This window comes from Bactrocera tryoni, chromosome 5 (genome assembly GCF_016617805.1).
Source record: "Bactrocera tryoni isolate S06 chromosome 5, CSIRO_BtryS06_freeze2, whole genome shotgun sequence".
Taxonomy (NCBI): domain Eukaryota; kingdom Metazoa; phylum Arthropoda; class Insecta; order Diptera; family Tephritidae; genus Bactrocera; species Bactrocera tryoni.
In genome coordinates this window covers 41,205,425-41,216,632 of record NC_052503.1, presented here as the reverse complement: position 1 = coordinate 41,216,632, position 11,208 = coordinate 41,205,425, and the positions used below count along the sequence as shown (strand labels likewise).

Here is an 11,208-nt window from a genome sequence, read left to right as displayed (position 1 = left end):
AAAAATATTATTTTAGAAGTTGTAAAGAAATTTTTCCAAACAAAATTTGTGTGTAAACGCGAGTATTTGGTGTGAATTTTGTCTACTTCGATGCTTGTGTGAAGGTTAAAAAATTTAAAATTAGTGAAAAATAGTGGAATGTATAAAAAATATATTTTAATAAAAAAGTAAATTAAGAAAAAATAAGCATAAAGGATTTTAACAATATCTAAGCCATAATATACAAATATATATATATATATATACATATAAATAAGCTACATTGTAAAAGCTGCAGCTTAAAAGTGTCATGAGATATTTTTTTCAATTCTAAAATACATTATTCCAAGTGCCGTACTTAATTTGTTGCGCATATTTGTAACCCACTGTTGTGATCAATTATTAGCAATAAGTAAATGAAATTTAATTTGCGCACAAAAAGCTGAAGAAAAGAAACTGTTGTAAAGCTTTTAACTCCAAAAATAACTATTACAAATGAAAGCTTCACCAAAACCGTGACAGCTTGAACAAAACGTGAAATTTTAATTAAAAAGTGAAAGCTTCGTTAAAAACGTAAAAGCTTTCAGAAATCGTGAAAGCTTTTATAAAACGTGAAAACTTCAGCAAAGTGGTGAAAGCTTGACTAAAACCTGAAATCTTAAATAAGAAGAGAAAGTTTTAAAAAACGAGTGAAAGTTTCGACAAAATCGTGAAAGCTTCGTTAAAACTTGAAATCTTCAGCAAAGCCGTGAAATCTTAAATAAAACGTAAAATCTTAAATAAGAAGAGAAAGCATCAACAAACGCGTGAAAGCTCTGAAAATATCGTGAATGCTCTGAAAAAATCGTGAAAGTTTTAGCTAAGCCGTGAAAGCTTGAATAAAGCGTGTACTCTTAAACTAAAAGAGAAAGCTTTACAAAAGACTGAAAGCTCCGACAAAAGCGTGGAGGCTACACCAAAAGTGTGAAGGCTTTGATAAAACGTGTAAGCTTCACAAAAGTAGTAAAAGCTTCAATAAAACGTGAAAGCTTCAAAAAAGTAGTAAAAGCTTCAATAAAACGTGCAAGCTTTACAAAAAGTGTATAAGCTTCAGCAAAGTCGTGAGAGCTTCGCAAAAATCGTGAAAGATTCAATAAAACGTGAACGCTTCAGCAAAGTCGTGAAAGCTTCACAAAAATCGTGACAGCTCAACTGTGAAACGAAAGCAAAAAAGCTTGAAACATATCTGAAATAAAGCGGTGCAGCAAAATAAACCGTTACGACACACGCAAACCAGCAACGCCACCACCGAACGAAGGTTCCAAACAAACACAAAAAATAAAGATAAATCCAGTTTACAACAATACCCTCAACCGCAACAAATTGCACAGCGAAAAAATTAAACGTGTGGCAACAACAACAATAGCACATCCTACCAAATGACAATATCAAATCGTTTGAATCGCAGACGAAACATCAACAATAACAACGGTGAGAACAGCAACACCGCCGATACTGAATTATTGCTGGCAGGAGCAACAACAACAACATTAACACAGAGCACCGTAAGCGGACGCATTAAACGCGCTCGTCGTTTAGCAGCAGCCGTCAAAATGACAGCGCTCAACCAACAGGCGACAGACGATATGACAACTACAACAAAAACAAGAGAGTTGCATACTGACAGGGCTACAATGAACGGGAATGCTGCGGACAACGGCAGCGCGCGCATCAGCAGCAAGTTTTTGCCCGGGAAGTCGCTCAAATATGAGCGTCTCATAAATCAACCGAAAAATGCCGGTACAACAGCAACAGCAAAAACGCTAACAAAAGCAATTGATGGCACGACATCCGAAGCGGCGCTAAATACTAACGGTAATGAGTGGCCGCCACAGCAGCAGCAACAACAACATTGGCGCTTACAAGATGAGACCACAGCAGCGTTGTCCTCGTGGCACGATGCCCATTCATCGTCAACGCCCGCAACAGCGACGACCGCGGCAGCAATGAGGAATTGGCAAGCACATTCGGAAGGCGCGGAAACGCATTTATCACCAGCAGTCAACGGCGTGGATGTAGTAAATGCGAATGCCAAAGCGCCTGCGAATATGCGAAGCCGCCGTGCCAATGCCAATGGTGGAAGTGGTGGCCATAGTTGGAGTGGCAATTATCAACAGCAGCATCCGCATACGCCACAGCCGCAACCAACGACGACAACACCATCAACTCTGGTTGTGGGGGCTGCAATAAAACCAACACTGTCGGCGCGCACACAAAGCCAAAGCGTTAACAATGGTGGTGGTGGCGGCGGCGGCGACGGCGGCTTTGGCAACATGACCGGTAATGGCAACAGTTATGTCAGCGGTAATAATGTGAAATATTTTGGCAATGGCGTCGACTATAATGGCGCATCTGCGTCCGACACCGTGGCCCTGCTCAGCGCGTTGCCAACGGAACACGGCGAACAGCAACAGCCGACCACGAATTGGCACAGCAACAATGCCAACTTAGCGCGCAGCACTAAAGGTTTCTACTACAGCGCCGCCGACGACAGCGTTGCTGACTTCGATGCAAATTACACGTCACAAGCGCCATCCGCGTCCGAGTCGTCGCTGTACTACTCATCAGCTGCGTCGTCTGCGCGTTCCGCCTCCTCACCCGCCGCTTTCTACATGTCCAATGGTGCCGCGGCCACTTCGCCGTCCAGGTCGGGGTCGGGGTCGGGGTCGGGCTTTGCGCACGGGTCATCATCCGCGGCCGTTGCATTGGCATGTAATTGTTGCAGTAATTTAATTGCCCGCTGCTGCTTCGGCATACCACTGTTGAAGGCAATCAACGTGCGGCGCTGTGTGTTGGCATTGTTCGCCATAACGGTCGTTACGATTTTTTACTACACTCATTACGTCGATACGGGCGTTTTTGTCGGGTAAGTGGCATGCGAGCGAAATGCTCGGCGAAATTTTCATTACAAAGGTGCAAGCACTCTCACACAAATACACATTCATCAAAAACATTAACGCAAGTGTGCTCATACAGACCGCGGCGCTTGTTGTTTATTTACTAATAAAATGTCGTAACTCGAAATTGTGAGGTTCTGAGAGGAACTGGTAACATTTACTTTTATATGAGTTATTGGTCCACAGTATGTTTGTTTAGCACCCATTTCTTATTCTTCTTCTTCCTTATGTGCGTAGAGTTTACAACAGCAGCGCGCCAGTCGTTCTTTCCGTTTGGCGTCAGTTGGAGATTCCAAGTGTAGCCAGGTGCTTCTCCACCTGGTCTTTCCAACGGAGTGGAGGTCTTCCTCTTCTTCTGCTTTCCCCAGCTGGTACTCGCAGAGCCGATATGTTTTCATCCATTCGGACGACATGACCTAGTCAGCGAAGCCGCTGTCTCTAAATTGACCTATGTCAATGGCGTCGTATGACTCGTACGGCTCATCTTTCCATTGAATCCGTTGCCGCGTTGACAAAGAACCGTAAATCTTCCGCAGAACCTTTCTCTCGAAAACTCATAACGTACATAGATCTGCACCATATAACAGGACTGGGTTGATGAATTACTTGTAGAACTTGGTCTTTGTTCGTCGAGATAGGACTTTATTTCTTAATTTCCTATTTATTCCGAAGTGGCATCTGTAGACAATAAATATTCTGCGTTGGATTTCGAGGATGACCTTAATCTTGGTGTTAATGCTGGTTCCAAGAAAGGCAAAATTATGTACGACTTCGAAGTTATGACTGTCAACAGTGACGTGGGAGCCAATTTGCGAATGCGACGACTGTTTGTTTGATGTCAGGAGATATTTCGTATTGCCCTCGTTTACTACCAGACCCATTTGTTTGGTTTCTTTGTCCAACATGGAGAAAGCAGAACTAACGACACGGTTGTTATGGCTAATGATATCGATGCCACCCAATTTTTGGTCTTATTTAATATCTTATTCTGAATATAATTATTTTTTTCTAAGCTCTTCCCGATTGAATATGGTCGTACACCAATTCCCTAGTCATAAACCGAAATAGGTTGTTGTCAGTTAACCGAGTATCTGATCAAAAACGAACAAAAAATATACCCGAACTTGAAAATTTTTTTAATAGGTATTCGATTCAATCATTCCCCTTCAACGTTTATCGTAGTTTTTTATCAAAATCAGTATTTATGATGTTATCAAAACCGTTTTTATTGCCTACATTTAGTTGCATATTTTTTTTAGCGAAGTCGCACACCCTATGCGTTGGTAATACAACTACCATAAACAATTTTCTTTTGAGTAACGTCTGTTTTGCCGTAAACGAGCATTCGGCACACATGTAAGTAATTAATGGCTTACACTCACAAGCACATGCAGACCAGCTTGCAGCACAATTTCAACCGTAGTATTTATAAAGGCAACGCCAAGCGGTAAATTTTTTATTGCATACTTTTGTGGGTTCGTTAAAGGGCATTTATGGTAATCGCTTTAAAGCAACGTCTAATTGGCAAGTCAAGAGGAACTCGGAAGTACTATTTATATGCATACTTCAAAGTTTTATAGGTGTCGGCAATATTCCTTTGGTTATTGTTTTTAATTTGTACCGTTATTGATTTCAGAAAGTTCAAATAAACTTTTAAAATTTTATTATTATGATTCTTTCGAAGCTATGTATATAAAACATTTTTTCGAAAAAGGAAAGAATTATTGTGTATATATTTAAAAAGTTAGCGAAATTTAAGGTTAAATAGACGCCAGCTTAGTCGAACTTTGCTTCCTAGTTGTGATGTGTGAGATCGACGTGTAGTAACTCTGGTTATAACCGGCTTGAGATTTCTATCTATAAGGGAAAACAAACCGGCCAGGCAATGTTTTCTAATCCGATACTACTGTTTGCATACCCTGTAAAGGGTATATTAAATTTGTCAGCAAGGTTTTAATGCACAGAGGGGAAAGTCAGATACCCTATATGCAGATATGCATAGAGAAATTACTATATTCTCATTACCAGGGTAATACTTTGTTGTATAGCCCCAATTTTTCAAGACAACTTGACATCTGCGAGGTAAGCTCTCCACCAGTTTCTGGCATCTACTCCGTGGAATTGAATACTACGCCTCCTTAATTCCAGCATAAAGATCATCTGAATTTTTCAATTTTTTTTCCCCCGATCTTAACTTTTACATCATTCCAGAGGTTTTCTATTGGGTTAAGACTGGGCCTTTGCTCTGGCCATTCTAATAAATCAATACTTTCGGTAGATAACCAATCCTTTACTGCCCTAGCTGCATGTGTCGGATCATTATCATGCATGAATATTCAATTTACAGGCATTGATTTAAATGAGAATGGTTCCATTGTGCGTCTTAGTATGTTTTAATAGGCATACCGTTCCAGTTTACTATCAATTCTGACCAAGGACCCCACTCCATGCCACGAAAACGCACAACACAGCATGATATTACCTCCGCCATGTTTTAGATTTTTTTTTTGGTGCATCTTGGGTTTAAGGATTGGACTTTCGGACGCTGAACAAAAGTTTTACCATCGAATCCAATTCGAATTACTTTTGTTTTATCGCTCCATAATATTATTTTCCTAAAATTTTCAGCACTCCCTAAATGAGTCAGAGCGAAAGTAATCCGCGCTTACATATTTTTCGGCTTTTCGACTGATGCGTCCATAAAGGTGAGCGTCATTGAAGCATCTTTAGACAAGAGCGCTGGATATGTTAAAGCCAAATTCTTTATTAGTTTCGGCCATAATGGCGCGTGAGGACTTAGGGGGGAAGCCTGCTTTAGAAGCTTCAAAAAATCGATTTTTTTAAGGATCTTTTTAGGAGGTAAAGAAATAAGTGATTAAAACGAAATTTCCATGGTTTATAATTATTTATTTAGACATCATTCACAAATTTTTTGTATCAGAATTCTTTGATATTCTGCCTTTGGGAAGCAATTGCCCGATGCATCTCGCATGTACATTTGCCGGACTGCGGGCAGGATGCAGGCCGCAATTTCTATCGGAAACAAAAAATTCAAAGAGATTCATATTTTTTAATAATTTATCTTCTAGTTAAACTAAAAAAATTCCAAAAAAAAGTGTAAAAGTTTATAAACTTTTTAAAAATTGAAAAAGAAGTGGTTGCTGACCAAAAAATTTTGTTTTATGTTGTTTAAAAATATGTTCAAACTTGACTCTTCTCAGTTTTTTTTAGTTTAAATAAAAGATAATTTAATGCCAAATATAATAAACTTTGTCCCAATTCCATACCACGTTTAGTGTTTTTTTCTATCCTGCCCGCCAATTAAGAAAAATCGTTAAAATGAAAATCCGAGAAATCTCGCCTCAAAGTTTTCGTTTTCTGCCCTATCGCTCATATATCTGCTAGATGCTCGGTCAGTATTTCCCTTCTAGCTTCGAAAATATTTCGAATTCCATCTAAAACTTTAGGGACATATTCTTAGATTATTTATTAAGAAATTTAACCAAAAAAAAATTGATTTTTTGAAGCTTCTAAAGCAGGCTCCCCCCTTAAATGGATCAAACTTGCACTTTCAGCACAATTGCTTGATCAACTTTGGAAGTGGTTTTCCGTGGAGAAGCCTTTCGGATTTTATTTTTTTGTTTTTGTCTCTGCATCTGTATTAACTGATGTAATAACATTATATATTGGCAATGCAATCACCGAAGATACTTTCCACATCAGACCATTATAGCATATAGCCGCCATACAAACTGATCGCTCGAATTCAAGTTCTTGTATGAAAAACTTTTTTATTTGACAAGATGTTCTCATAAAATTTGGCACATATTATTTTTCAAGACAAAGCTGTAATCTCCAAACATATTGTTCAGATCGGACCGCTATAGCATAATGATAGCATACAGACTGACCGATCAAAATCAATATAACAATTTTTGTAAATCGTTGAATTGCTAAAATAATTAAGAAATGCTTGTGAAGGTTTTATAGCAGGCGAATTCAAACTTTTTTCATATTTTATTAACAATTTTCAAATAGGTGGCAAGCCTTCGCACATATTTTTAAACTACTACTATCGAGTATTACACCGTTCAGTCCAAAAAGCAATTAAAACCAATGCAGTTTATTAATATTTTGCTTCCTTCCCATGAGAGCGTAACGGAATTTTGTTATGTAACACATATTCGTTGCAGTTGAACGAATTTACTACCGTGTTTAAAGAGTTTTGAAGTGCATCTGAAGCTGACTTGGGACAAAATTTGCGAAAAGAAGTGAAACTCAAAAATTATGCCAGCATGGAAGCATGAATATTTAATAAAAAAAAACTTCAATCAAAAATTTTCACCACTTTCACTTGAACAGTTTTCTATTTGAGGCAACAGAGCAAGCAACGTGCCGCAAAAGTGTACCCTTATATAATAAAATCATATGCACACATACGTATGTCTTGCAACTTTTAAGCTACTCTCTCGAGGCACCCACACTGCACGGCCATAAAACGGTAAACTTTTCGTGCACAAAATTATGAAAATGCAAAGAATTGAGTTGCAAGTATGCACATGCGCTCGCACCAACGCCAGTGCTGCATCTTGTGGCGTAATTGAATTTTCATAGGGCCTCGGATCCATTGCCGGTTGTACGGTTAGTTAGTAGCGAGTTTTAATTTAAATTCGCTTGCGTTTCTTTTTCGGTACGCACGGCCACCATTTATGCTTTTTTGTTGTTGTTGTTGTCAATATGGCAGCGTGTGCGTGTGGGCGCTCATTTTAACCGCTATGGCTTGCCGGCTCCTTTGCGTTGCATAATTGCCATTTGTTGCATTTAAGTATATATTTGTTGTTGTTGCATTACTTTTTTCTTCTTTTTTTCCTCCCCAACTCTCTGTACTTGCATTTTCTTGCCTTTTTGCCGACATTTGGTCCAATTTTTTGTTGTGTTTTCGCATAGGCAGTTCGCTTTGCAACCAACTATTTGTTGTTGCTGTTGTTGTTTTCACATGGTTAGCTCAAACTCGCACTTTCCCTGCAGTTTTGCCGCTAAGCATTCGCTTTTCGCCTCTGCTTAGTCAAAAAATGCTCCTCTTCCTCCGCTATGTCTGCTCCTCCTCGGTTATATCCGCAACTCTTTCCGGAATAGTGCGCAAATAAAAATGTAATTTGCCTTTGGACTCGCCGGCTAGCGATTTCAATGTGTGCGGTAATTGGATAACTCGGCAGGAAGCAATATAGATATTATAATAAGGGATAATTGGATAATCGCAATTCCACTTCAAGTTTAAAGTCGACTTTATGCACAGTTTGTGGTTAACATTTACTGCAATGCTACCTAATATGAGAGAGTGAGTGTGAGGATGAGAGCGGAGTCTGTGATTTTGGAGAGGATACATGATAGGTTATTTCTAGGCTTTATGAGGAGCAAGGAAATTTCATTAATATATGCTTGTGGTTGTACAACATTTTTTTTTAATTAAGGAAAGTCTTCGTTAGTCGAAATACCGCGCAAATCTGTGAACTCTGGAAGACGGAAACATAAATATCAGAATTTTTTGCTTTGAGAAAATTCACCACATTCTAATATCTGTGTTATTCGAAGACAACATTGTCTACTCTAATTGTTTTTGTGCTGTTGTATTGATAATAGCCCGAGTTTATCAGCCCGACTTGTAAGGAGAATATTGACGACCTTTTTTTCTCACGATTTAGCTTTGAGTACCGGAAAGTAATAGAAAAATATTTTATCTGAAGAGGCTGGTCTTTGAAAGCCTGAGGGTCAACTACATTTCGTATTTTCAGTTACACCAAGGTGATGAAACATTTCTTATTTCTATTACATCTTCTCGAGGAAAGTAATATAATTAAAAAAAAAAAAGTATTGAGAAGATACAATCCCTGATATGTTATAGTTTCCTTGACTATTAACGCCGTTTGGATTGCTATAACATCAATTTGCTGCTTTTGCTCCAAAAATACACAAAGAAATATTTGTAAGGCCAACACCCGTAATGATGACAGGCAGCAGTTGACTTTTACTAACATTGCCCGGCTCGCTCGAAACTAATAATTGTAGTTCATTCAACGTTGGCTAATATTGTCTCGTATTCATAGGGAACGTCTAGCTCATAGGACTTTCTCAAATTTTTACTGCAAGGACACGCATGCTCCCTCCTGCGAAGTTCACAGCTACCCTATTTACAAACTGCACGAAGGCGTACATACTGGACCTCAACATCTCCGCCGAGGATGTTGAAATTCCGACTGTTGGCAACCATAAAATATTATATTCGACAGTATGCATTCTTCACATCACCGCGATTGCCTCTAAAGTACGGGGTTGCAACAAAATTCTTAAGTCGCTAGCCGGCAGCCCTTGGGGCAAGAGCAAAGAGACATTGTTGTCAAAATTTAATGCAATGGCATAGATGGAGAAGATACAGACCTGTTCAATTATCACAGCCGGTTCTATGTTACCGGTATCGACCCGACCAAGGACTGCTTTTTCGGAGATCTAACCCCGTTTGAATCGGATACAGACCTGCCGAAACAACCCACTTCGGACTACAACAGGATGCCTAACAATGTCTCACATCGACCATTTATATAGTGAGGCTCCTTATTAAGCATAAAATATTTCTCTCCAAGCAGTTTCTGCTCGGGAGTTTTCTTAGAAACCGTCCCTGCCGTCACCTGCTTGAAGTTGAGTCGTCTCTTAGGAGAAGAGGAGAACATTTCTTCAACTTGTCAAGGAACAAAAACCAAATCGACCAAATTTCGGACCCAAGCCACTTCCGAGAGTTACTAAACGCCATTCACAGTGGAATTGTTGACACGTACATTGACTCGCACCCAGTGAACGTCGTTGTTGGATCCAAAACACCAATAATATACATAGCAGAAGAAGAATTCGAGTTACCGCGTGAAACCAAAGTGATCCTTGCGCAACTTTGTTATTGAATATTGTAGCCGGTTAAATCCCTACTTATCCAGAATATACCCTTACATGCAAAACTTATGTCATGCATGCGATGAATTCGCATAATCATCAGTATAAAAGTCGATCCAAAAATATAAAACGGAATTAAGGAAAACAATTCCGAGGAACACAGAAACTTAAAACTATTTGGGGAATGTTGTGTCATCATAAAGAACATTTTTTGGGCATTTATTTTTTTATGTTTATCTCTTCCAAATGTTGTCCGCGGCTACGTCTCAAATGGTCCATCCATTGAGTCCAATTTTCTAAGATTTGTTCGAGCATTTCGGCTGGTAACTGCCGAATGACGCGTCTCATGTTTTGCTCCAAAGCCTGAATCGAAGCGGGATTGACCGCATAGACTTTAGACTTTACATTTCCCCATAGCAAAAAGTGTAACGATGTGATATCTCACGATCGTGGTGGCCAATGGACCGACCCAAAACTTCCATGTGTGAAAAGTGGCGCCGTTTTATTGCAACCAAATGTCGCCGAAATCACGAGCTTCAATTTCACGCATCAAATAGTCTCTATTTGGATCACCGGTTACAGTTAATTTAGTCATCATCTCAAAGTCGATGCGCATGCTTTAATCAGCTTTTATTTTATTTTTTATACTGGGCTTCCGATTACTCTGATTTTAAAATGTAGTTATTATTAATAAATTTTCCAATCACATTTCGCTTACTCAATATACAGAAACTGCCCACACAAAAGATTAAAAAGTGCACTTTTTGAAACTCATAAGCATTCCCACGGTTCCATATAGCAGTAAACACTCCGTGCAAACACACAACGCCTCCTACTTACAGAAATGTCATTAATAATCACGAAATCGAAATGCAACATTGAACATTGAGCAAACAATAATCTGCCGTCCGTGCGGCATTGAACTCTTATAACTTGCAATTCCTCGCCTCTATTTAATTATTTGGCGGCTTATGCGTGCCCATGCTGGTGCATAATGAATTTTATGCATATGCGTATGCTTATGTTTACAATTCCAAAGTTGCAACATGTTGCGGGTGCATTCGAAAAATAAGACTAGCGCAATGTCAGCAGTGGCGACAGCGGCAAAAGCACGCACCAAAAATTATGCATATGTAGGAAAATTCATATGTACAGTGATTCCCGAAAGCATTCAAATAAGACTTATTTATCCAGTATACCTCCTATGATATACATAGCTTCCCTTTCTTCTTTTTTATGGGCGTAGACATCGCTTACACGGTTTTAGCCGAGTTTACAACAGGGCGTCAGTCGTTCTTCTTTTTCACTGTTTGGCGAAAATTAGAGATTGCAAGTGTAGCCAGGTCCTTCTCCA

The 11,208-nt window shown here is 39.2% G+C and overlaps 1 protein-coding gene across 1 annotated transcript in view; it reads left to right on the top strand.

The window, feature by feature from the left end:
• The first annotated feature begins 247 nt into the window (after positions 1-247).
• LOC120777051 (bifunctional heparan sulfate N-deacetylase/N-sulfotransferase) overlaps positions 248-11,208 on the top strand; it is a 128,544-nt gene continuing 117,583 nt past the window's right edge. The window contains exon 1 of the mRNA XM_040108162.1: positions 248-2,884. Coding sequence (XP_039964096.1) covers positions 1,398-2,884 — 1,487 coding nt within the window. The 5' untranslated portion in view covers positions 248-1,397. The remainder of the gene's footprint in view (positions 2,885-11,208) is intronic.